General features: G+C 37.5%; 1 protein-coding gene across 5 annotated transcripts in view; it reads left to right on the top strand.

Annotated features, from left to right (window-relative positions):
• The window catches only part of LY75 (lymphocyte antigen 75), a 97,577-nt gene that overhangs the window by 33,821 nt on the left and 36,156 nt on the right, over nt 1-27,600 (top strand). For all 5 annotated transcript variants that reach the window (XM_031651811.1, XM_031651812.1, XM_031651809.1 and 2 more), the window contains 12 exons: nt 3,725-3,806; nt 8,072-8,140; nt 10,487-10,601; nt 14,055-14,090; nt 14,459-14,634; nt 15,296-15,363; nt 15,643-15,722; nt 16,616-16,755; nt 18,474-18,579; nt 18,797-18,957; nt 20,516-20,645; nt 22,046-22,272. In XM_031651811.1, the coding sequence (XP_031507671.1) occupies nt 3,725-3,806; nt 8,072-8,140; nt 10,487-10,601; nt 14,055-14,090; nt 14,459-14,634; nt 15,296-15,363; nt 15,643-15,722; nt 16,616-16,755; nt 18,474-18,579; nt 18,797-18,957; nt 20,516-20,645; nt 22,046-22,272 (1,390 nt within the window). The remainder of the gene's footprint in view (nt 1-3,724; nt 3,807-8,071; nt 8,141-10,486; nt 10,602-14,054; nt 14,091-14,458; nt 14,635-15,295; nt 15,364-15,642; nt 15,723-16,615; nt 16,756-18,473; nt 18,580-18,796; nt 18,958-20,515; nt 20,646-22,045; nt 22,273-27,600) is intronic.

Genomic DNA, 27,600 nt, shown 5'->3' with positions numbered 1-27,600 from the left:
GAGAAACAATAAGCAGAAAACTTTGGAACATCATATGTGATAGAAATGACCATTAAGAGCATCCGTATACAGAATGAATTACACCAGGAAACAAAACATGAAAGGAAACTTTTATGATTTGTTTCTTTGTTTTGAATCACACTTGTTGAGCACTCCCTTCTTTAAAAAATTAATACAAGTTCATTGTATAAAATTTGGAAAAGATAAAAACAGATAATGAAGCACTCACTCGCCTCAAATCCTAGCTCCTGATTATAAACATAGTAAACACTTAATGTAAACCCTTTCCATTTACTTACATCTCTACACATATAGCTTTTACAAAACCTGTTTTCCATAGAATGTACTATGTTTAATTTTTTTCTAATAAAAATAATGTATATTGAATTTAGAAAACAGAACAGCACAGAGAAAAAACAAATCTCCATAATCCCTTCACTCGTAGGAACTGTGTTTTATTTGTACTTGGATCCTAGCAGCTAACACAATGCCATAGTAAGCATACTGCGTTGTTTGCTTAATAACTTCTCCATAATAAAGAAAGTGTTTGCCTGTGCTGTGCTTACAGAACATATTCTAAAACCAAAATTGTAACTATGGCTTAAAGGAAAGAAGGAAGCAAACCCATTTATATTAGAAAACGATTCTAAAGCATACTCCTTGATGCCTTGGTTTTTATTGCAGGAATTGACCTTTCTCAGCAAGATATCTATTGCCCAAATTGTGTATTGCATGCCAAGGAGTTAAGTCAGATTACTGCTGTACCTCTCACAATCTAAGTTCCACATCTCTATTTGTATTTCAGGGAAAAAGATTCATGGTGCACCAAATCATTAAGGCTCTAAGATCTTTGCAACTCCTAATGGTAGCCCAACAGGGAAAGCCATTGTAGGGCAGAAATAGCCATAGGATTAGAGAAGAAAGCCTTGTTTGCGATGCCATTGCTGCTGTGTACACTGCCTCCTGTGATGTGGCATGAATGGATTTAGACATAAATCTAAGGCTTTGTAGAATAAGCACCCTCATCAAATAGTATTTATTGGGGCTTATGGCTGAGATACTCTTTTCCTTAGCAACCAGATGCAGCAGGAAATTTGATTGAGAATAGGAATTTTAACACAATTACACATATTAACCTTTTATGCAATCTTTTCATAACCCAGTAGTTTTAAAACCATATACTTAGTGCTTGGAGTACCAGGAATTTGTAAAGAGAAAGAGGGAATCTCAGTTTGACTTGATTCCCTGGTTATGATCGGGTACAATTTTTTCCTTCACATTTTCTAAAATTAACATTGGAAGTGTGCAATGATTAATGTGATAGCCAATTTCTTCTTCCCTTTATCTTCCTACAGTTCAACTAGGTCAAACCAGGAATGAGTTACAATTGAGGAAATATTTTCCACTTCTGATGCCGCACAAAAAAAAAAATACATACACGTAGCTATTATTTTCTGTATTTATGACATGTTAGTGAGTTCTTTAAAATGAAGCTGAAATCTGTAAATTTCTGTGTTCAAATGAAACTCAGTTTCAGAAAGTAGTGGAGATTAGAAATTTTGGACAATCGAGCAAACTCTTCTCTAGGAAACTGTCCTCTGAGATGCAGTAAAGGAGCCAGAAATGGGCTTGAAAGCAGAGATGTTTCTAAGTGGAAGGAAGGGGAGCTATTAGCTGAGAGAAGACTGGGTAAGGGCTTAAGGAGCCTAGAAAGTTGAGGACAAACCTCTAAAAAGGCTGCCAGTGGGAGCCTCTGCAATGCAAGTGACAAATGATCTTTGATTGTCTTCCTGGTTGTATTGTGGATTGTGTAAAGAAGATAAAATAGCTAATGCTTACTTTAGGGAAACACAAAATTCTACACGAATTCCCCAGGCCCAAATATACAGTATGCAAAGATTTGGGAGAAATGAAGTTATTTCCCCCAAATAAATATGAGGAAGAATACTTAACTCCCTCTCTATTTTAGCCGTCTGGCTCTAACTGTGCTGTATATGCCAGTTGTCTAGACCCTGTGGTTTAGAAATCCAGCACTCGGGTGGTCTGATACACTCAGAAGCCTGTAAGAGAGCTCTGATGAGCAGAAGGCATAAACTGCAAATTCCTCTTTAGCTGCTAAATTTAAACTGGACTTGATTGTCTCCACTGGATATATCTTAAATCCACAAATTGGTGGATCTTTCTCTGTGGAAGAAAACAGTATAACAATGAAAACCAAAACAGGACAGTCCTCATTCATATTCCATTGCATTAAGTCAAAAACCTTGAGGTTGAAAAGATGAAAAAGTACTTATTGTTGTTAAAATATGAGGGAATGTTGAATAAAGGTAAGAAATAAAGAAAAGCAATTATTTATTTAAAAATAAGAAATTAGTTTAAAATTCTTTGTTTCAGCCTTTGATTCACTAGTACATTTTATTAAAATGAACTTATGATATTTCTCTGTAGACTCGTAGCTATATGTTCCATATATTCCATATATTCTGCTGAACTTGAGAATATGCATTGGTTTTAGATTTGAAATCTACCCCTTCTTTAAAATGTATTCTATATTATACTTATAGGCATATTACATTTATATATGTATACACACATGTACTGATCATACATATCATGTGCCAACAAAAAAGGTTAAATTATATGGATTATTATTTGTCACCCAAAAGTGTAATAAATTTTAGAAAATATTTTCAAATGGAGTTAGAGGCAGAGAAAAATTTCTATGCTTATATCACGTCTACTTATGCTGTATATTTATCCCTGGCCAGAGCATAAATGTATTTGAGGGGAAAGATTACTTAGACGTATGTTCCTGCCTCCATATGCTTGTGTAGAAAGTCTTCCTTGGAAGGCCTACCCTTCTTCCTCTTGGCCAATCTGATTACTGGCATTCGGATCATGTCTAGAAAGAAATGTTAGCCATCCCTTGAAGAATATCTTTTGTCCTACCAACCTCACGAAGTCTTTCTTCATTTTCTGCAGTCCACAGTGACCTCTCCTTTCTCTGAACTTTTGTATCATCTAAAATGTGTACAACTCATTTGATAGCTTTCATAAATGGTCTTTAGTTTTTTGTTCATATATATCTTATCTCTATTTCATATTACATTTGAGGGTAGATGTAGGTCTTAAACTTCTCTGTGTCATCATTGCTCCTAGCTCAATGCCTTTTACATAAAAGTATGATACTTATAGATGATAAGCATAATCACTTAAATGATTACTTAATATATTTTTCTGGTATATTTCTTTGGCACATAAGCAATACTCACATTCTTGTTTACTTTAAACTTGGTGGGTAGTAGGAACTCAACTATGTTTCAACTATTGTTTAACAAAAATTTAGCCAAATAGTTCTGCATTTTAAAGAAGAATATTTGATAGTGTTATAGACAAACACTTTAAAGAAATGCCATTGTTGCTTTTGAGTGTATCTGAAAATATTCTTTAATATTCAAGCACTACAGTAAAAGTCTTTTTTCCTCTTAAAATTCAAAGAATGGTTTTTGCCTTTCATATGAAGAAAACAGCTTAAAATGTAGTTTTAAAAGTATGGTACTTTTTATGTAGCTACCCCATATTAAGGACTTAGTTTCGTTTCAAAAGACTTCTTTATGTTGCTTGAAACTGTGCTTTTCAATTAGTAACGCACTTTAGACATGTGAGTGCTAAATATTTTTGCCAAGCATTGTCCCCGTATTTTTAACACTTGCTTTTTACATAGTGGCCAGCGTTGGCTGTGGATTGGTTTGAATAAAAGGAGCCCAGATTTACAAGGATCATGGCAATGGAGTGATCGTACACCAGTAAGTTAAAACATTGTTTTAGGTAGTATGGAAGCACTGTTTCAATAACAAGTTGTTTGTTAAATAATACATCCACACCTAAAATTTATATGGAACCAAAAAAGACCCTGAATAGCCAAAGAAATATTGAGCAAAAAGAATAAAGCTGGAGGCCACCATACTACCTGAGCTCAAAAATACACCTCAAAACTATAGTAACCAAAACAGCATGGTACTGGCATAAAAACAGACACATAGACCAACAGAACAGAATAGAGAGGCCAAAAATACATCCACATATTTATAGCCAACAGGTTTTCAACAAAGATACCAAGAACACACAATGGGAAAAGGACAGTCTCTTCTATAAATGATAGTGGGAAAACTGGATTTCCACAGGCAGAAAAATGAGATTAAGCCCTTATCTCATATCATATACAAAAATCAACTCCAAATGAATTGAAGTACTAAATGGAAGGCCCCAAACTGTGAAACTATTAGGAGAAAACATAGGGGGAAAGCTCCATGACATTGGTCTGGACAATGATTTTTTTGGATATGAACTCAAAAACACAGACGACAAAAGCCAAAATAGACAAATGGGATTACATCAAACTAAAAAGCTTCTGTACAATAAAGGAAACAATCAACAGAGTGAAGAGAAAACCTACAGAATAAGAGAAAATATTTGCAAATTATATATATATATCTGATACAAGATTAATATCCAAAATATAGTCATGCATCACTTAACAATGGGATACATTCTGAGAAATGCATTGTGAGGTAGCGGTTTTGTGCAAACAACATAGAACATACTTAAACAAACCTAGATGGTATAGCCTACTACACATATAGGCTACACATCTAGGCTCTATATTGCTCCTAGGCTACAAACTTGTAGAACATGTTACTGTACTGAATCCTGTAGGGATTTGTAACACAATGATAACATAGAACAGGTACAGTAAAAATATAATCTTGTGGGAACACATCTTCATTTCTTTCTAGCCATGATCTGAATGCCAGTATTCAGATTGGCCTAGAGGAGGAAGGATAGACCTTCCAAGGAAGACTATCTACACAAGCATATGGAGGCAGGAACATACATGTAGGCCATCTGTGGTTGACTGAAAGGCCATTATGCAGTGCATGACTGTAGATAAGGAACTCAAACAAATCAATAGCAAGAAAACAACCTGATTTAAAAATGGCCAAATGACTGAATAGACATTTCTCAAAAGAAGACTTACAGATGGCCAACAGTCATATGAAAAAATGCTCAACATCACTAATCATCAGGGAAATGCAAATTAAAACCATAGTAAGTTATCACCTCCCACTTGTCAGAATGATTGCTATAAAAAAGACAAAAGATACATGTTGGTGAGGATGTAGAGAAGAGGGAACTTTTGCACACTGTTGGTGGGAATGTAAATTAGTACAAACATTATTGCAAACAGTATGAAGATTCCTTAAAAAATTTAAAATAGGCCAGGCGCGGTGGCTCACGCCTGTAATCCCAGCACTTTGGGAGGCCGAGATGGGTGGATCACGAGGTCAGGAGATCGAGACCATCCTGGCTAACACGGTGAAACCCCGTCTGTACTAAAAAGTACAAAAAACTAGCTGGGCGAGGTGGCGGGTACCTGTAGTCCGAGCTACTCAGGAGGCTGAGGCAGGGGAATGGCGTAAACCCGGGAGGCGGAGCTTGCAGTGAGCCGAGATCGTGCCACTGCACTCCAGCCTGGGTGACAGAGCGAGATATTGTCTCAAAAAAAAAAAAAAAAAAAAAAAAATTTAAAATAGAACTAACCACATGATCCAGCAATCCCACTACTGGGTATATATTCAAAGGACGTGGAATCAGAATGTTTAAGAGACTCACAGGGTGACTGCAGCACTATTCACAGTAGCCAAGATATGAAATCAACCTAAGTGTCCATCAACAGATGAATGGATGAAGCAAGTATGGTACATGTACACAATGGAGTACTACTCAGCCATAAAAGGGAAGGAAATCCTGCCATTTGTGACAATGTGGATGACCCTGGAGGACATTATGTTAAGAGAAAAAAGCCAGGCACAGAAAGACAAATGCCATGTGATGTCACTGAGATGTGGAATAAAAAAAAAAAAAATGGATCTCATGGAACTAGAGAGTAGAATGGTGGTTTCCAAGAGCTGGGGCAGATGAGGTGGGGGACTGGGGAGATGTTGGTCAAAGGATACAAAATTTCATTTAGATAGGAAGGATAAGTTCAAGAGATCTGTTGTACAACAAGTTGGTTATAGTTAATAATATGTTAGATTCTTGAAAAATGCTAAAAGTAGATGTTAAGTGTTCTCACCACAAAAATGATAACTATGTGAAAAAATGCATTTGTTAATTAGCTAAGTTTAGTCAGTCCACAATGTATATATACTTCAAAACATCATGTTGTGTATGATAAATGCATATACTTTTATCTGCCAATTTAAAAAATAAAATAAATACATTCACATATCATACAACCATTAAAATTATGTGTCAAATGAAAATAGAGTCATATACAGGCAGTAAGGGAAAGACAAGTTACAAATCTTCTTTTTATTTTTAAAAACTCATATGTATAGTCTCTCTATATATAGTCAAAAAATAATAAAGCTATAAATATAGTAGTCATCTTTGGGTAGTATGAGTGATTTTTTTCTTTTTGAAATGGGGTCTCACTCTGTCACCCAGGGTGAAGTGCAGTGGTGCGATCTCAGCTCACTACAACATTCACCTCCCAGGCTCAAGCGATCTTCCCATCTCAGCCTCCCCAGTAGCTGAAACCACAGGCGCCCACCATCACACCCAGCTAATTTTTTTTTTTTTTTTTTTTTTTTTGAGAGGAGTCTCGCTCTGTTGCCCAGGCTAGAGGGCAGTGGTGTGATCTCGGCTCACTGTAAGCTCTGCCTCCCGGGTTCACGCCATTCTCCTGCCTCAGCTGCCCGAGTAGCTGGGACTACAGGCATGTACCACCACGCCCAGCTAATTTTTGTATTTTTTAGTAGAGATGGGGATTCACCATATTGGCCAGGCTGGTCTCTAACTCCTGACCCTGTGATCCACCCGCCTCTGCCCCCCAAAGTTCTGGGATTACAGGCGTGAGCTACCGTGCTCAGCCATGCCCAGCTAATTCTTATATTTTTTTGTAGAGACGGGATTTCACCATTTTGCCCAGGCTGGTCTCAAACTCCTGAACTCAGGCAGTCTACCCATCTCAGCCTCCCAAAGTGCTGGGATTACAGGTGTGAGCCACCACACCTGGCCACAAGTGATTGTTTTCAAAGCTTTCTCTTTATGCTATTTATTTTCATTTTTATAGTGAGAAGCTATTCTTTTTATTATCTAAATATGGAAGAGTAATACAAAAAATAAAATATCTTTTTCTGGGGGGACTAGGTGGGGATGAGAGTCTCGCTGTGTCACCCAGGCTAGAGTGCGGTGGTGCCGTTGTGACTCACTGCAGCCTCAACCTCCTGGGTTCAATTGATCCTCATGTCTCAGCCTCTCAGGTAGCTGGGACCACAGGCACATGCCACCACATCCAGCTAATTTTTGTATTTTTTGTAGAGATGGGGTTTCACCATGTTGCCCAGGCTGGTCTGGAACTCCTGGGCTCAAGCCATCTGCCAATCTTGGCCTCCAAAAGTACTGGGATTACCAGCATGAGCCACTGTGCCTGGCCAAAAGTATCCTTATTGGAGGAAATTATTTGTTTGAAGAAACCTCTAAAAAAATCCTTGCTATTATTCCACGTGTTTATATTATCCTAAGGAGATATTAATGTAATGGTTATAGGAGCAAAACTATTCTCAGATATTCAATATTTACTCCAAATTACAGTTGTGTCACCTCGTTTTTTATTCTTTCTAAATGTAAAACTCCTTGAATTTATTTTTAAATTGGAGCATACCTGAGATTAGTTAATCAAATAACAAGCATTTCAACACGTGCAAAAAAAAAAAAATGAGAAAAGCATTTTGCAAGCTTGATTCTCTATGACTCCAGTAGCGAACTTAATACACCATTAACCTCAACTTCTGAAACTGTGGCTTCCTTTGTTTGGAAACTTATGACATTATGCCATTTGCTAAGTCCTCTCATGATTCAGCATCATGATATAAAAAAGAGATGAAAAAGTTTTCTTTCTGTGGCATATGAACACACTTGAGTGATTAAGGCTGCCTAAATTACATCTAAATTGCAAATATTTATACATCAGTCTTAAATTCTCAAGCGTCTCTTGTCTTTTTAGGTGTCTACTATTATCATGCCAAATGAGTTTCAGCAGGATTATGACATCAGAGACTGTGCTGCTGTCAAGGTCAGTACAGTGCTGGAAAATCTGCATATTTAAAACATAAATCCATCATCATATGCAATCAAGTAATGGATCCATGGAGTGTCTTTGTGTGTGGAGCATGATGTTAGATGTGGTGAGAGATAAGCACACCCATGGCCTGGCCCTCAGCAGCCTAACTTACACTTCATTTGAGAGGATAAAATTCATATTCAAGAAAACTTCCCTCATTACCATGCAGTAATAAGCTCCTAATGAGTGGGCTGAGGAAGGCTAATGAAATTCAGAGGAGGAAGTGAGTCCCATGGCCATTTCCAGAAAGAGGTAGGACTTGAACTGGGACTTTAAGGATGGATAGAGTTTCTACAGATGGGATAGAGTAAGGCTTTCTCATGAGGGGATGGTATGAGAAAGTGGCATAAAATAAGGTGGGAGTGGAAGGAAGAGGGCAGTGAGGAGAACAGCATACAGATCAAGAAGTTTTCATTGGTGCTGTCCTTGATAACAGTATTAGGAAATCAGATTGATGCCACGTTAAGGAATTTCTATACTTCTAGATAGGCAACAGGGCATTTTTTAAAGTTTCTGAGTAGGGAGAGTCACATGAACTAAGGAGGGTATGAGGAAGATTCATCTTGAGACAGATGACAACATGCAACAGGTAAGATTGGAAGGCATAAAAGACCGGTTAGGCATCTTCCTTTGCAGAATGCATTCATGTATCCATTTCATAAACAGTCCAAGAGGTCAGTGAGGCACTGGGGGATAGAACAGTGACAAGGTACAAGGCATAGCCATTGTCTTCACAAAACTAAAGTCTAGTAGAAAATAAAGACAAGTAAACAAGCAATTACGACACCATTGAGTAAGGACTATGCCAGGCGAAATACAAGTTTTATGCAATAACAAGAATATTATGAGACAATAATAATGATGGTGATGGTGATGGTCTATGGTGGTTGTGATGATGATGATGGCAGCAGTTAACACTGATCTGATTAATTCCTTTATCAGCCAGCCACTGTACTAAGCATGTCACATATGTCACACAGCACATAAGCAATCTTGTGAGGTAGGCACTATTACTATATTCATCTCTCATGGAAATTCGAGCTGTGAGTAATTTACTTCAGCTTACATGGAGTAAATTTAAACTGAAAGAACTGAGATTTACACCCAAGTGTGTCTGGGTGTGGTACTCTTAACCACTATGCTATATGACTAGGCATTTATAGAAATAGAAAGGGTACTGATTTATGGAGAAAATTGTATGTTTTAGTTTAGATATTTTGAATCCAAGCTAGCTATAAGATGTATGCTATGGTAAGTTGAGATCAAGAGTCCTAAGTTGAAAGGAAAAGGTATATTTAAAAAAAAAATAAGGGCCAAGAAGTGAATTTGGAGGAACTGCCAACATATAGAGTGAAAAAAGATGAAGATGGAGGAGACATCAGGTAATATCTTTGATTTGTAGTCCAAGAAAGAGATTGAACAAGGTGGCTGACCAGAAATGTTACAGGAAGGCTGAGGCAAATAAGAACTCAAAGCCACAGGAAAGCACGATTTTCAAAGTAACTCTTCTAGTAATAAACTGTGTAATACATGGCATTTTTATAGATTCCCAATTTAACATAAGAAAAGGTGAGAACTTCAGAGAAGCTTATGGAATTTGTAGGAGTGTTGAGAACACTGGTACAATAAACTGTTCTAGGGAAATAGAGTTGCCAAGTATGGAGAGATTTGAAAATCTACCAAATAAATAAAGAGATATTAATGCAACCTGCATCAGGAACAAGCCCAACCAGGGCAGTGTTCTGTAAGGAAAATCTTACCTCACCTGCCACAGAACCCCCACAAACTTGGTCTTGAGAGAAAATAGTCCAAGAAGTGATGGATGCTCTCCCGAGTAATGCCTTCCCCTATCCTTTTTCTCCTGCTTGCTAACTGGATTTGTAGTGAGCCATCCTGGAGAAGGGCAAAATCCTAGAAATGGCATGGTAACACCAGAGAAGGAGCCTGAGCCGCTGAGGCTGGACTTTTATGTCACTCTCTGATCTAATTTGATCACAGCTTGGTGCTTGGATACCTCTGAAATAAATATCCTAACAAAAATTGTCAGGCGTGGGGGAGAAAATTTGCATTTTGGACATAAACATAACCTTACAACATATTTCCCTTATTAGCCCCTTTGAAGGCTCTTGCTCAGGGTATTACTGTTTAAATATTCCATTCATTCATGTGTTCATTTATTGAACAAATATCTTAGGTGCTAGAGCTAAAATACAGATCAAGATCATAGGGCTTACAGTTTAGTGTTCCATAAGGGATGTATCAACTTCAAAATATTCTGCAATACTTTTCCTCTTTTAGGTATTTCATAGGCCATGGCGAAGAGGCTGGCATTTCTATGATGACAGAGAATTTATTTATTTGAGGCCTTTTGCTTGTGATACAAAACTTGAATGGGTGTGCCAAATTCCAAAAGGTAAGTGGTAATTGTTACTTTTCACAACCTTCTCATGTTAACATTGTGAATGCTCAGTTCAAAGTACCTAGGGGAGCATTGTGATCTATAATTCTAAGGCCTAAAAGCCTATGATGATGCAATTGATATGTGGAGCACCCCCTGCCTGACTCTGGCTTCCAATAGAAGGCTAGCTTATTGAAATTTGGTGACATCTTACTCTTGATCATGCAAAAATTTGCATAGAAGATAAAATGTAAGGTTCATTTAGGGAGATTAGATTTTGGATGAAATTATTTTAAGCAAAAGGAGAAATGTAGAATCATTTTAATTTTTATTTTGATGCAAAATGAAAAAATAAAGATAATCTTGGGAATAATAAGGCAGAAGTCAAGAAATAGAAATGTGGCAGGTCCCTGTAAAATTTAGAAGCAATTTTCAATGAACTACAAAACTGCTAATACTTTATATAAATTCAAATTTGAGAAGCCAGTTAGATTGATAGTATAGCCTTTGGTAACAGAAAGGAGAGTGGGGAGAAATGTAGATACCATTTTACTTCACTTTTTCCAGGAAAATATGAAATATTAAGAAAAATGTCAAGAAGATTTTAATTCTCAAATTATTATTATTATTATTATTTTATTATTATTATTATTATTATTTTTAAGACAGAGTCTCACTCTGTCTCCCGGGCTGGAGTGCAGTGGCGCTATCTTGGCTCACTGCAGCCTCTGCCTCCCAGGTTCAAGTGATTCTCCTGCCTCAGCCTCCAGTATAGCTGGGACTACAGTCACCCATGACCACACCTAGCCAATTTTTGTATCTTTAGTAGAGTCAGGGTTTCATCATGTTGGCCGGGCTGGTCTCGAACTCCTGACCTCAAGTGATTGGCCCGCCTCAGCCTCCCAAAGTGCTAGGTAGGATTACAGGCATGAGCCACCTCACCCAGCCTCAAATTATTTTTAAGCAGACATTGGCTGTATTAAATTAATTAGCAGAAAACCCATAGAAGGTTTTAAAATAAATCTCTGAACTGAATGTAAACAGATCGTTGAAACTAAAGGTGTATCCTCCTACAAGTTCTCACAGAACCCGAAGTTCACATCATGGAAGTGACTATTAGAAGACTGTTTTCCCTAAAATAGTTAAAAGAGCTTCAGATGTGACATCAGGTAGTAGCGAATCTCTTTCACAAAGGCAAACTGTCAAACCATTTGTAAAAGAGAGAGAGAGAGAGAGTTGTGTTGATGGGTTTTTCTAAAGGATAAATTATGCCTGAGTTATTCTTGATTATTTTATTAAACCCGAAAAAGGGACAAAGGAAAACCAGTTTGGATATCCTTTAAACAAGTGGAAAAGTAACTTGTACATAATTAATTCGGACAATGTCTCTGTTTTGAAGTGTTAATGTGAGCCTCCGATTACTCTTGGCATTTGTTAGCATTCCACAGACAGTGTCATTGTTCCAACCAAGGTGCCCTCGATGGGAGCTGCTACCCCCACCTCCTGTTTGAGCAGCAGAGCAGACCCCAGAGTTTAAACAAGGGCAACCTTAGAAATGGCAAATTAGTCACCACAGAAAATAGTATGAAGGGCATGTGGAGGAGTATATATATTTTTAAACATATACTTTTAACAAGAGAGAAAGGAATTAACCCACTTAGCAAATATAAATCAATTAATCAAACAAACCTAAAGAATTCCACCTCTATGATCCCCATGCAGAAAGAAAATAAAATACTAAGCTCCTGTTCTCAGTCTGTCTCAATCACTTGAAGCAATCAATGATTGCTTGCTCCAGGGTTTAAATGCTATGTTCAACCTTTTTTGACTATACTGTATAACTTTCTAAGTTATGATGTGATACATTCAGCTGGTTGGATATTTTCTTGGTTATTAGAGCAGCCTAAGTTTTCTCAACTTGTATTCATCTGTATTTTCTGGTTTTCTTAAAGAAGTTTTCCTCTTATGTATCCTAAATCACCATGCCTCTTCTCTGGCTCTTCCTTTTTATTACTTGGTTCTAATGAATCCTGTCTTCCCTAAAAGAGATATTTTGACAACCTGTAAATTTGAGGTAACCTCAACCACAGTGGATATTTGTACTTTTTAAATATTCTTTTTTTAATTGAGAAAACTGTGTCAAAAATAAGGCTCATAAAAGTGTTTTTAGGAATATTACCTATGATGCCATTACCCAAACATAGCTATTTTTATTGTATTTCTTGATGCCTTATACACACATACATGTTGTAATCTTGTATAAAAAACACCTTGCATCCTACTTTTCTCACAATTTAAAGATATTTAAAGGTTAGACATAGCTTTCCCTCCCCCACACACAAATAATCAGAAGCCTTTGACAAGATTACAGACAAGAAACCATGTACATTTTGAACTGACTTGCAACGTTATTGTTGGAAATTATCCAATACGAATCGAATTGGCTCAGAGAGACTAAAGATGCTGGCTATGCAGGCAGTCCTCTGAGTTGGGTCTTCTGATGCCTGCCTGAGGCTCACATGCCACACCAAAATTAAGACTAGCTATTTTACTCTGTAATTTCTAAAATTAAGCAAATGGTGTCTTTGACTTGAAGCCAATGTGATCTGTGGCCAGAATGAAAAGGGGGAGGAAAGCAAATAGGCTCCCATGGGGAACTGCTCTGTGCCTGGCCCTGTGCTGGCCGCTTCCTCCAGGGCGTCACATGTGACTTCACTCTCTGTGAGTCAGGTAGCCATCTCGTTTTCATAGAGGAGAAAATCAAGGCTCAGAGGGAGTTAAGCAATTCATCGGAAACACCATAGCAGCAAAATGCATAAGGGCATTTGCACACTGACCTCCCCAGCTTCCAACCCGGAATTCTGTGTAGCATGCCATATTTCCTCCATTTCCATCTGAGAATCCTCAGTGACTTTTATTATTTTCCTCTCAGTTATGTCTCATCTTCTCAAAAGATTCAACATTGGAGCATTGTATGTTGTTTCCAAGGATATCTTGGAAGACAATGGACTCTATCAACCTAAGTTTATAGAATAGTTATTTGTTTCATTAGATGGAGAAGTGGTTCCTGAATAACTTCACTTTACAATGATGATTATTTTGGTTCCTATTTCTTATGCTTCTGTGTGACACATACAATATCATTATTTACTTGTTTTTACTTTCTAATTCTTAGCTATGTTTTATCCATCTGCACTTCTTTTGTGACCTCTGTGACACAAGGTAAAAGACTGCTAGAAATACTTCATTAATATTTAACAGATATGCCTTTTGGATTGCTCCTAAAGCAGCTTTAGCATTGGCCCCACAAAATACAACTAAAGTGATCAAAACATGAAATGGCTTGGCTAGAAATGGACAAGCCTCAACAATACTGCAAGTCCTTTTGAGCTACATTAAAGGCCTTACTTATAGTATACCCTGATCAGTCATTGAGTACTAATGCCACTTGCTTTCTTCCTCATACAGGCCGTACTCCAAAAACACCAGACTGGTACAATCCAGGTGAGTTAAGAAAACTGAAATTTAACGAAAGCTGCTTTTCCCTTGTCACTAATGCATTTAGTTAATTATTTAAGTGCCAGATTCTTCTCTGTACATCTTCAAGTGAGACAAAATTTCTCCAGGCAAGGAAGGTGAGTGACTGGTATGGGATGAGGTGATGAGGATGGTTTCTTCTTTCCCTGTGAGTGCAGGGGAATGGCAGAGTCACTGGCTCAGGAATCTCTTGTTCCTTGTAGTCAGTACTGCCCCAGCCAGAGAGGGCTAGTAATCTGAATTACTATTTATAGTTCTGAACATTAACTCATGCTTAGAGGACACAGTTTGCTTTGCATAGTCATAACTCTAATCTCTTTCTTCTTCTTCTTTAGAGCGTGCTGGAATTCATGGACCTCCACTTATAATTGAAGGAAGTGAATATTGGTTTGTTGCTGATCTTCACCTAAACTATGAAGAAGCCGTCCTGTACTGTGCCAGCAATCACAGCTTTCTTGCTACTATAACATCTTTTGCAGGACTAAAAGCCATCAAAAACAAAATAGCAAATGTAATTTAAAAGAATGTATTTTAAATATATTTCTTATTTTTATATTTATTCCATTTAAAAATATTACAAAAATTTTGCCAAAATCTACAAAAGTTAAATTTTTCTTTAATGTCAGATCTGCCTCACAACATCCAAATTTATTGCATGTTAGAAAAATTAAGTAGAATTGCTTATGTTTATAATATACAAGATTAATAATAAATGTCACTTTATAAGGTAAACATCAGTAGATAATATAAATGATTCTAATTCCCTGTCACATTTTTTACTAAAAGTCAACTTTACAGTTAACTTGAGTTTCTGTTTCTACTAATAAGTAACTTTGCAAAATAGCCTTTGGGAAGAAAAATAATTTCTGTATTTTTAAATTTACAATTAATTGCAGTAGGATACTGTATGCCCACTTAAAGTATTAGTCTAACTAATATATGCCCATAATTACAGCTATCATGTTTCCTGTACCCACAATAGGATCTGTAAATATACAGAGAGTTTTCAACTACTCTTTAGCACAAGGTCCTGGTTTGTATAATTTTGAAATCTAAGTAAGGAATGTCTAGAAATTATAGTGGTTAGTGATTACAGTAAGACAAGGTATTTGAATCAAAACCCTCAAGAAAGCTCAGCACATATAAGCATGGATGTTTGGCTTGTTTTTCAGATATCTGGTGATGGACAGAAGTGGTGGATAAGAATTAACGAGCAGCCAATAGATGATCATTTTACCTAGTAGGTGACATCATTGATTCTACCTTTGTAAAGTTATCACTTAAAAGAAGCAGTTCCTTTTACTAAATGGATTTCTGTTTATAAGTAGTTTGAACATTAATCCATAAACTGCCTAAATTAGAGAAACCAAGCCCTTTTGCATGTTAGCATCAAGAAAAAAGGGGTAGAGAATGATGGTATTAACATTAAATTTAGAAATAAAATAACTTACAGTAAAAAGAAAAAAAAATGAAACACCTAATTACATTACGAGTTGTCAAATCTGTCATTTTCTTTTAGCTCACGATATCCATGGCACCGCTTTCCTGTGACATTTGGAGAGGAATGCTTGTACATGTCTGCCAAGACTTGGCTTATCGGTAAAGTTAATTCAAATCCTTTAATGCTGATTTTGTAATATGTGAACTTCAGGTTCAGTTTCTAGCTTAATCTTGTTTTCCTTTTGATTATATGTTTGGTCACTTCATCTTATTTTGATTTATTATTAACAACTATAGCTCAAATCCCCAATGCAAATAAAGGTACTTTTCACTGTGAATATTTTAACTTCCTTTATCCTAAAGCAGTTACTTAGAAATAAACTTACCACTTTCCTAATTGATAAGTGTCTAAGCAAATTTTCAAAGATAAGCAGGCAGCAGTTCTAAAATATAGTTTAGGTCCCCTTCCCCTGATTACACTGCCCCTTCAACTTCCTACCTCCTGCCTTCACCCTGGGATGGTATGATAGTCACACAAAATGCGTGCTGTTTCATAGACAGTATTGGTATGCTGTAACCTACAGATAAAAATAATCATAGAAGACAGAAGTGGCTAGAGAAGAAAGGGAATATATCTTAAACATTTGGGAAAGATTGATTTCAAGAACCTTTCTTTACTACTGGGGTTGCTTTTAAAATGTGCTGACTTAGCCAGGCGTGGTGGCTCACGCCTGTAATCCCAGCACCTTGGGAGGCTGAGGCAGGCAAAACACTTGAGGCAAGGAGTTCGAGACCAGCCTGGCCACCATGGTGAATCCACGTCTCTACTAAAAATACAAAAACTAGCCAGGTGTGGTGGCATGCACCTGTAATCCCAGCTACTTGGGAGGCTGAAGTACGAGAATCACTTGAACCTGGGAGGCGGACGATGCAGTGAGCCAAGGTTGCATCACTGCCCTGCAGCCTAGGCAACAGAGCAAGACTCTGTCTCAAAAAAAAAAGTACTGACTGAAAAATTCTCACCATAGTAATGCTTGCTTTTCATTTCTCAGACTTAAGTAAACCAACAGACTGTAATACCAAGTTGCCCTTCATCTGTGAAAAATATAATGTTTCTTCATTAGAGAAATACAGCCCAGATTCTGCAGCTAAAGTGCAATGTTCTGAGCAATGGATTCCTTTTCAGAATAAGGTAAAAAGAGAATTGCTACATTATGCAACAATGATTGCTTCCATGCTGGTTATATAGCCTATGGCAGAATGGCAACCCATTAGTGACAACATCACTGAGATAAACTCTACATGTTTCAGGATCCCACCTGGCCCTCTGTGTTGCCAGAAACCGTGGATGATATCAAGAATTAATTCTCAAGTTGGTCATGCCTACAGGTCTTTTAAAGTGCAGCATTTCTATTTTGTTGCTACCAACACTTAAACTGCTCAGGTTGATCTGTTGATGGATTGGGAGGCATTGAATAGTCAGGACTATCTCTATGGCCTTGTAGGAAACTGACTTAATTTCTGGCTTGTGTTTTCTTTTTCCCCTCAAGGAGAACATCCAAGCAGCATCTGCCAATCAAATTAGACTGGCATTTCACAAACTACTTTTTGGGGACTACACATATGCTACAAAATGTTAATCATTGATCTTGCCTCCAAATGGGGGTTTCATGATTAAATAGGTTAGAGAAATGCTGCATTCTGTATCTGCCTCTTCGAGATGCATAATCCATTTTGGTATACGTATCTATTAGGAAATGCATTTGGCTGCTGAAAAGAGGTTGCTACAGTATGTTAAAACATTTATTCTGTCACATTAAAGACATTTGAAGATAAGCAGGTTTGTGTGGAAACACCATGAAGTCTTCAAAATCAGGCTTCTTGTGATTTTGCTCTGCCATCCTTAATATAAGGCTTCTGAGCTTAAATTCAGGGTGTTCTCTCTAGGGTCTTTTCTAGAAGTTACCCGATGAGGTTGTCCATGTTGGGTAGCTTGGCTCATTGACCACTCCAGTCTATAAGAAAGCTGGAAAAAAATTTTTTTGTAGGATGTTTCAAGGAACACAATTTGGGACATACCACTCTATACTGAGGTGATCATAATGTGAAAAAGGGAAAAAAGATGTATCTGACAGCTGGAAGGATCTGTAGTAAAGTTAGGGGTACATTTTAACTTTTTAAAATTAGGACAATCTTTTTAATTCCTCGAGGTAATAGTACTGTGTTAATTTGCATAGCTGATATAAATTTGAATTAATATATCCTGCCAAAGATGAATTTTTCAGCAGTGTTTCTTGATATAAGGAGATGATGATTAAGGACACAGATTTTGAAATCAGGTGGAACAGAGTATAAATACTGACCTTACTATTGTGTGTCTATTTCACTTATGGATCAAGTTATTTAATGTCCCTGTGCCTCAGTTTCTCTCTCCGTTGTGAGAATTAAATGAGATAATACTACGCAAACTGCTTAACACATAGGAAGCACTTAATAAATGAGAGATCTTTAAATATATATATTTAAAGATATTATATATAAAAGATATTATATGTTCTATATGTGTCTTATATATAAGATATGATATATATTTATATATATATGAAAGTTTGAAGACCACTCTTTGGTTGTTTCAATTGAGAAGGTAGCTTGAGCCTAGGAAGCTCAAGGTTACAGTAAGCTGTGATTGCACCACTGCACTCTGGCCTGTGTAACAGAGAGACACTCTGTCTCTTAAAAAAATAAAAAATTAATGAGAGCATAAACTTGAATTCTTATGGTACTACATTGCAAATTACCATATCTCACAGACCGAAAATTAGCAGCCCTCTAAAAGATGAAGCATTTTACTTCCTGTGTGAGCTTTCCTGTGTCTGGAATCTCATGTTTCACATATGTCTTTGTTTGCAGTGTTTTCTAAAGATCAAACCCATGTCTCTCACATTTTCTCAAGCAAGCGATACCTGTCACTCCTATGGTGGCACCCTTCCTTCAGTGTTGAGCCAGATCGAACAAGGTACTGGAATTATTTGAGAAACATGTTTTATTCTGATCTGGGGCCAGGTTAGTTTTAGGAGGCTATGAGGAATTAACATACAAAAAATCTTATTAAACTTCTTTTTTTATGGAACAGAAGACTATCTTGATAGATAAACAAAAGATATTCATTGGCATTTTTAGTATATCTTTAATTTGAATAAATCAAATGCTTTTTAAAAATCTCTTTCTAACAGACTTTATTACATCCTTGCTTCCGGATATGGAAGCTACTTTATGGATTGGTTTGCGCTGGACTGCCTATGAAAGGATAAACAAATGGACGGATAACAGAGAGCTGACATACAGTAACTTTCACCCATTATTGGTTAGTAGGAGACTGAGAATACCAGAAAATGTAAGTTTTTTTTAATCAGTACTCTTTACACCTCTGTGAAATACCTGAGTCTTTCATACATTTAAATGATCTGATCAAGGTAATTACCATATTCCTCACTTTAAAGATTTATCATTTCTTTGTAAAGATAACATTCAAAACTTTCTCCTCTATCTATCTTGAAATATACACTACATTGTTCTTTGCAGAGATCATACTCTAATGATAAAGGAATTTGGTGCAACAGTGAAGGGCCCAAGCTCTGGAGTCAGATTGCCTGGGTTTGAATTCCAGTTCAGCCATTTACTATGCCTTTGGAAGTTTACTTAACTTTTCTTAAGCCTCAATTTCTTATCTGCAAACTTTAATACTGTTGTACTACCTCATAAGGTCAACATAAGGATTATATAAGATAATTTATTTAAAGTTTTAACAATAGTACCTGATAGTAAAAAAAAAAAAAAAAAGCCATTATTAATTTTCCATTTCTTTCAAAGTCATTGGTACATTTTGGTGTTTCCACTTTTCCTTATGACAATTTTGCTAATTGGCATTTTTCAAGAAAGTTGTCTATTTAATTTAGATTTTCAAATGTATTGAAGTAAAGTTGCTTATGGTATTTTAAAAATCTCCATTATCTTTGCTTGCATTTTTACTTTGCATTATTTACATTTTTACAGAACAGATGCATGTTATTTGTTTTGTTCACTCTCTTTTCCACCCTCTACTCCTATTGCTTGACCTGTGTTATGAATACTATTTCCACCTTTTTCTACCCCATTTTTCTTGGGGTTCTGTTTTTGTTCATTTTCCAATCTTCTATATGAAATTCAGTTCATGTTCCCTTTAAAAAAAGAGAATACATTTAATAATACACATTTGGCTCCACATAAAGTTCTACCCATACCTCTTTTTTTGACATTTCTTGTTTTATTCTTTCCTATAATTATTTTCGTTCATTTTTGGTTTCCTATTTACTGAGTAGCATTTTTTTGGTCAGTATCTCCTGATATAAACTTACTTTTCTTATTTTTCTAAGTGCAATATGTTTGAAACACACAGAAAAGTATAGGGATAATACACTTAGAATAAATTTTCATATCTAATATTATTGATTGCGATCAGAAAATGAAATCTAGATACTTTTGTTTTAATATATGGAGATTTTTATAGTGACTAGTATAGGATCAAAGCTTTAAGGTATATTCTGTTATGTGGTATGCAGCTTATTGTTACAAAAAGTTTGTAAAAATCTAATAAGTTGAATCATTATGTTTTGCTTACTTACACTGTAGTCGAGTGTTAAATGTGACTGGAGGTGTTTTGTCTTATTTCTAACAGTTAATCTGTTTTAAAAATATGTTTATCAAGATTGCCACTATTTTGTTTTTTATAAAGTTAATTGCCCTTTATCCATGCTTTGAAAGTTTATTAAGATTTTCTGAGAAATGTCATGGTCAGGTCCTTCATGGAATTCTTTTATAGGGGGACAAATTCAATCTAGAATCTAAACTTTTCTTGCTAGGATCTCCAGACCATTGTTACATGATTGCATCTATGTATTTACCTTTTCGTTTAGTTATTTGAGGAAGAGTCTCACTACCACTGTGCCCTAATTCTCAACCTCCAAAAATCACCGTTTATTGGGACGTGGAATTTTACATCCTGCAGTGAACGCCACTTTGTGTCTCTCTGTCAGAAATATTCAGGTAACAATCATTATCTAGATAACTATGGTACTTTATGCTATTAGATATATACAGTCACTTACTATAGGGAGGGAGGGGAACATGGGTTGAAAAATTACCTATTGGGTACTGTGCTTACCACCTGGGTCTAATACACCATGTAACAATCCTATGCATGTACCCCCTGTATCTAAAATAAAAGCTGAAAAAAATTTTTAATACTATAAGTGAATTTATATTAATTTATAATCATATGGCTTAAAATTTCAGCATGGCTAAATCCATATTGGCTTAGCGAGTCAGAGTTTATCAAATGGGATGTGATTTTTTTAAAGGATCTTTGCTATAATTTAATTAATTAATTGTATCTGATGGAATTTGTTAATAGGAGTTATCCCATGATAGTAATTGAATTTTGTTCTTTTTTCTACTCTGGCATTTTTCAGATTTTACATTTTATTATGGGAAAAGGAGAAGAAAAAACTTCATATTTTTAATTGAGTGCAGTATTGAGCTTTAAGTCCACTAATAGTATTCACTGTTAAATTTAGCATTAAAAAATAAACAAGTGGGGATTTGAAACATTATAAAAAGATCACTGGGCCTTTCCATAATCCAAATAAAAGTAGAATGCATACTTAAAAGTATAAATCATCCATATTTTGAAAAATATATTTTTTAAAAAGTATTACATTATTTTTCATTGATCACAATGTGTTTTTAAGAAATGATCAAGAAAAAATTTTGTCATGTAATGAGAACTGTAAGTAGATATTTCATGTGCTTTGGCGGAATTTTTTTTGCTAAATTAATCTTTACCCATTTTTTCCATGTTTTTAACTAACTCCTTTATTACCAAAGTACTACTATAAAGCAATAATTCAAATACCTCCTCTCTGGATGGTTTCTTACATTTCTCCATGCTAGCTCTCCCAGGTGAAAACTTTGTAAGGAGATATCTTAATACATTTACTTCCTTGTTGAAGCAGTTCAAACAAAAGAGGTATTTAGCACCAACACGACATGATCATGCAGGTTACATTTATTTGCAGATTTTCTCTTTTGTAAATCAGACAAATGAAACAGAATTTTGTTCTGAATGGCGTAAACCCGGGAGGCGGAGCTTGCAGCGAGCTGAGATCCTACCACTGCACTCCAGCCTGGGCGACAGAGCAAGACTCCGTCTCAAAAAAAAAAAAAAAAAAAGAATTTTGTTCTGATTTTAGAAAATAAACGTTGCAGCTCACACATTTTACTTAAGATATACAGCAAGACATACCTAATTCTCTCACCCAAAATATAAAATAAATAGGTAAATAATATCTAAAGTAGATTCGTATGGGGAGAAATGTGAAAAAAATGTCCCATAACTTGCAGAGTGTGGGGAAGGGTTTGTTGTTGTTGTTTTCTTTTACATGCAGAAGTTAAAGGCAGACAGACCTTGCAGAATGCTTCAGAAACTGTAAAATACCTAAATAATCTGTACAAAATAATCCCAAAGACTCTGACTTGGCACGGCGCTCAAAAGGAATGTCTGAAAAATAATATGCAGCTGGTGAGCATCACGGACCCTTACCAACAGGCGTTCCTCAGCGTGCAGGCGCTCCTTCACAACTCTTCCTTATGGATCGGACTCTTCAGTCAAGATGTAAGTTTTCAGTCCCAGCTGCCGGGACTGGGAGATGGAAAGTGACATTTTTTATTGTGCATAGCATCTCTCATAGCAGACTAAAACAAACAGGAGACCTGAAAATCTTACTCCAGTAAATTTCATGGAATATGTCAGGTTTTTTTTATTTTGTTTTGAGACAAGAGCTCACTCACACTGTCGCCCAGGCTGGAGTACAGTGGTGCGATCACACGTCACTACAGCCTTGACCTCCCAGGCTCAAGCGATCCTCCCACCTCAGCCTCCTGAGTAGCTGGGACTGCAGGTACACACCACCATACCTGGATAATTTTTGTATTTTTTGTAAAGACAGGGTTTTGCCGTATTGCCCAAGCTGGTCTCAAAGGCCTAGACTCAAGCAGTCTGCCCACCTCAGCCTCCCAAAGTGCTGGGATTACCAGCATGAGCCATGGCACCTAGCAGCAATATGTGTTTTTTAGAGACAATTATCTTTACACTATTGAAAGATCTAGTACTTCATTGTTTAAATGAGGAAAAGGTTCTAGTGGATATATATATATATATTTGAGCACTTCTTTTTATTAATTCTAATCAAAGACTGAGCTAGAATCTGAAGCTGCCATATCTCTTCAGCCAATGAAAAGATAAGAGAAGAATTTAAAAATCAGATGTGGTTGGGTGTGTGGAAGCACTATGGATAGTTTTAAAGAGTCCTTTCCATCCCTTTCACTTTTTTTCTTTTTCTTTTTCTTTATCTTTTTTTTTTTTGGAGACAGGTTCTTGTTCTATCACCCAGACTGGAGTGCAGTGGTGCAATCTCAGCTCACTGCAACCTCCACCTCCAAGGTTCAAGCGATTCTCATGCTTCGGCCTCCTCAGTAGCTGGTATTACAGGCATGTGCCAACATGCCCGGCTAATTTTTGTATTTTTAGTACAGATGGGGTTTCACCAGGTTGGCAAGGCTGGTCTTGAACTCTTTACCTCAAGTGATCCGCCTGCCCCAGCCTCCCAAAGTGTTGGGATTAGAGGCGTGAAACACCACACCCAGCTTCCATCTCTTTCAACATCAGCAGCACTGCTGGGCACCTGGTGCACACCTGTAGTCCCAGTTACTCTGGATGCAAGAGGATCACTTGAGCCCAGGAGTTAAAATCCAGCCTGGACTACATAGCAAGACCCCAGTCTCTAAGAAGAAAAAATTCAGCAAAGTAAAATTAAGCAACTCTGAAAAGGAAGTTGAATAATGTTTTCCTCCATCTTAAGTGCTGATCCTAGATAGATGTCTCAGGGGCTTCTCATTCATTTCATAGCCCAACAAAGAATGCTAGTCTCGAGGCAGGAGAATTACTTGAACCGGGACCTAGGAGGCAGAACCTGCAGTAAGCCAAGATCGTGCCACTGCCTCCCAGCCTGGAGCTACAGAGCAGACTCTAAAAAAGAGGCCGAGGTGTGATGGCTCAAGCCTGTAATCCCAGCACTTTGGGAGGCAGTGAGGTGGATCCGCGAGGTCAGGAGATCGAGAGACCATTCACAGCTAACATGAATTTGAAACCAGTCTCTACTAAAATACAAAAAAAGAAACTAGCGGAGGCGTGGTGGTGGGCGCCTGTAATCCCAGCTACCTCGGAGGCTGGCCCGAGAGAATAAGCGTGAACCAGGCTGAGGCTTGCAGTGAGCGAGATCATGCTACCTCCAGCCTGGGCTACAGAGCAAGACTCTCTCAAAAAAAAAAAAAAAAAAAGGATGCTAGTCTCCTATTAATTCCCATCACTAACCTCTGCACATGTAGCACAAACTGGAATCGTTACACAGCTGAAGTTTTGGCTATAATTAAATAAGGGATTTTTAAATAAAGCTGTGGTATTCCTATTGGCAGTATAGGCCACCTCTTTTCCCAGCCATGGTATATCCCAAAGTATACCAGGGCTGTATATCTAGGGCTGCATGGAAAAAATGTGATTGAAGACTCAGAGTTGAATTGAAGAATGGGTGGAAAAACAAGAATTGTTATCAGAAGCTCAATTAAAAGTAGCATTTAGGAATAGCTTAAAGAATAGTCTCTCTGAGTCATGGCGTATTCTAAAGTTAACCCAGTTTGGCCAGGCATGGTGACTCACGGCGGTAATCCCAGCACTTTGGGAGGCCAAAGTGGGTGGATCACTTGAGGTCAGGAGTTTGAGACCAGTCTGGCCAACATGGTGAATCCCTGTCTCTACTAAAAATACAAAAATTAGCTGGGTATTATGGCAGGTGTCTGTAATCCCAGCTACTCAGAAGGCTGAGGCAGGAGAATCACTTGAACCTGGGAGGTGGAGGTTGCAGTGAGCCGAGATTGCACCATTGCATTCCAGCCTGGGCGACAGAGTGAGACTCCATCTTTAAATAAATAAATTAATTAAATAAATAATTAAATTAAATTAACCCAGATCAAGCCAGGAGATTGGAAGGCTGCTTACCCAGTCCTCACAGTCTCAACTGTTTCATAGCATTGCTTTACTTGCTTTATCTTCAGTGCTGGAAATTCTGTGAAATGCGTCATTGTGTCTGTTGTGAGGAAGCAATGAGTGATTACATTTCCTAGTTTCAGTCACCCCAAATCTTTTGAGACAAAAACAATATTGCAATGTAGAAAATTTGTCAGTAAATTAAAATAACAAAATTAAAGTCACCTGTAATTCCAGTACCTAAAAATAAACATGATTCAATATTTTGGTCTGGATCTTTCAAGTTATTTTTCTATGTGTACCTATTTATTTTTTAGATAGCTGGAGTCAGACTATTTTGTAACTCCCCCCAACTTATGGTTTGGGTCTTACTTTTTATCCTATTTCCAACCTTTACCTATGGTTCTCTTTTCTTTTTCACCCTTAATTTTAACATATTCTGTGTAGCTGTTTAACTATATATCCTAATAGCTGCCTTAATTCTTTGAAAATGACAGGATGTTAATAAATACTTTACATTGAAAGCAATGATAAGATACTGAAAGATTTTAAACAGAGTAGTAACAATATAAGACTTCGTTTAAGTAGAAGACACTGTGTGGAAGGCTGGGGAGGCCGCAAGCAGCTGGAGAGAGGGAGAGCAGTTATTTTTCTATAAATTCATGCAGGAAATGATGTTGGCCTTTACAGTGTCTGAGGGGAGGCAGCTCTGGGTTATGTAAAGTGCAGAGTGTGGCCATGCAGTGGGTCACTCAAGTACCCAGCTTGAAGAAGTAAAAATACATAGAATTAAAGGAAGTCAAGAAGGCTTAGAAACATGAACACAGGCATCCCAAGTTAATGGTAGGGCCGGGAGGACAGCAAGAATTGGGACATCTTAGTGAATGTCAGGGAGGAGCAGGGCGACCAAGTCCTCAGTGAATGTCATGGGGAGTTTGCAGTGATACAAAGGGAATAATCCTCAAAGGAAATAAAAGGAGATAAAAATAGCCACTACTCCTTTCTCACAGCCCCTGTGGTATCTGAGAATAGAATATCAAATAGCCTTCCCGTGGGTGCTGAAAGGAGATTATTCCCTTGGAAAAGCCAGATTTATGTATTTATTTAAGATTCAGGGGGTACATGTGCAGGTTTGTTACAATACATACACCGTGGGATGCCGAGGCTTGGGCTTCAGTTGAACCTGTCACCCAAAGAGTGAACACAGTACCCAATAGGTAGTTTTTCAACCCTTGCTCCACTCCCTCCCCACTTTTGGAGTCCCCAGACACTATCATTCCCATGTTTACGTCCATGTGTACCCAATATTTAGCTCCCACTTATATAAGTGAGAACATGTGGTATTTGGTTTTCTGTTCCTGCATTAATTCACTTAGGATAATGTCCTCCAGCTACATCCATGTTGCTGTAAAGGACATGATTTTGTTCTTTTTTATGGCTGCACAGTATGCCATCATGTATGTGTGCTACATTTTCTTGATCCAATCCACTGTTGATGGGCATCTAGATTGATTCCATGTCTTTGCTGTTGTGAATAGTGCTATAATAAACATTTGAGGCCAGGTGTCTTTTGGCAGAACGATTTCTTTTCCTTTGGGTGTATACCCAGTAATGGGATTGCTAGGTTGAATGGTAATTCTATTTTTGTTCTTTGGGAAATCTCCAAACTACTTTCCACAGGGGCTGAACTAATTTATAATCCCACCAACAATGTGTGAGCGTTCTAGCCAGAGTTAAATTAAGATCAATTAAGATCAAGAATTTAGTGAAAAGATGTTTATAGTCTTAATATTTTGTATTCAATGAAAAGATAAAAGGTGTGGGATGATTTATTTAGATGGAATGGAAATTCCAAAGGATCAGGGACAGGGTTAGGTGGGGAGTGCCTCAAAGGGGAAGAAATGCAGGGCAGTATGGATGAGTGCAGGCAAAGTCGCGCGGCCTCCACACCGGAGGCCACAGTGGCTTAGGCCCTGACTGGGTTAGGGTTAGGGGCTAGGATTACAGCTGGAACTCTGGTCATGAACATTTCAGAATGAAGCGGCCAGTGGTGTTGAAGCTTGACTGTGTTGCTGTTTATGGTTCACTAAGTGTGGCTTCATTCAATATTTCAAATAAACTAGTGATGTAGATTGTCTTGGGATTCAGGAAAGCTTAGCTCAGTGGGTCTGTTAGGCCAGCACCAGACTCAGCAGTTGGTATGTAAGGCCCGGTGCTCTGGCAGCACCGTGGGGAAGCTCAGACAGGCCTGTACCCCACAGTCCATCTCCTGTACCTAGATGGGTGGTCAGGACCTTGGCAAGGTGTAAAGGCAGATGTTCACAGACTTCTAGCACACAGCAGAGTCTAGTGAATGAAGAAGCTTCTCTCCCCAACAAGTGTGAAAACAGCGGTGTGACATCCACGTGCCTGAGGACTTCAGAGGAAGGGAACCACCAGCTCTCTGTGTGCCAGCTAGCCCCTGAGTTGCAGGCTTTACACATTATCCCATTAATTCCAGCCCCACGAAGTTAAGTGTCACACTGGTTTCATTGATGGGGGATGGAAATTTGGAGACGTGGCACACAAAAGCTAGTAAGTAACTGAATCAGGATTCAAAACCATGTGGGCTTAGCTCTGTAGCCCATATTCTTTCCACTACACCAGTTTGTCTCTGATCTAATCAGTGCCGATAGTGATCCTCATCCCATTTTAGTTTTCTGATTTCTGATAACCAGTGGATCCAATTATGTGTGAGACAGCATAGCATAATGGTTAGGACATAGACTCTAGGGACTGACAGCCTGGAAGAGAGGCCCAGCAGTGTGGTTTGTATTCGTGGGACTTTGCGAAGTTGCATACCTTTAGTTTCCTCGTCTTTAAAATGGAGATAATAATAGTACCTCCCTCATATGGTTGTTA

The sequence above is a fragment of the Papio anubis genome, chromosome 10, assembly GCF_008728515.1.
Source record: "Papio anubis isolate 15944 chromosome 10, Panubis1.0, whole genome shotgun sequence".
Taxonomy (NCBI): Eukaryota; Metazoa; Chordata; class Mammalia; order Primates; family Cercopithecidae; genus Papio; species Papio anubis.
The sequence above is the reverse complement of the archived record's forward strand: the minus strand, read 5'-3'. Positions and strand labels throughout refer to the sequence as shown.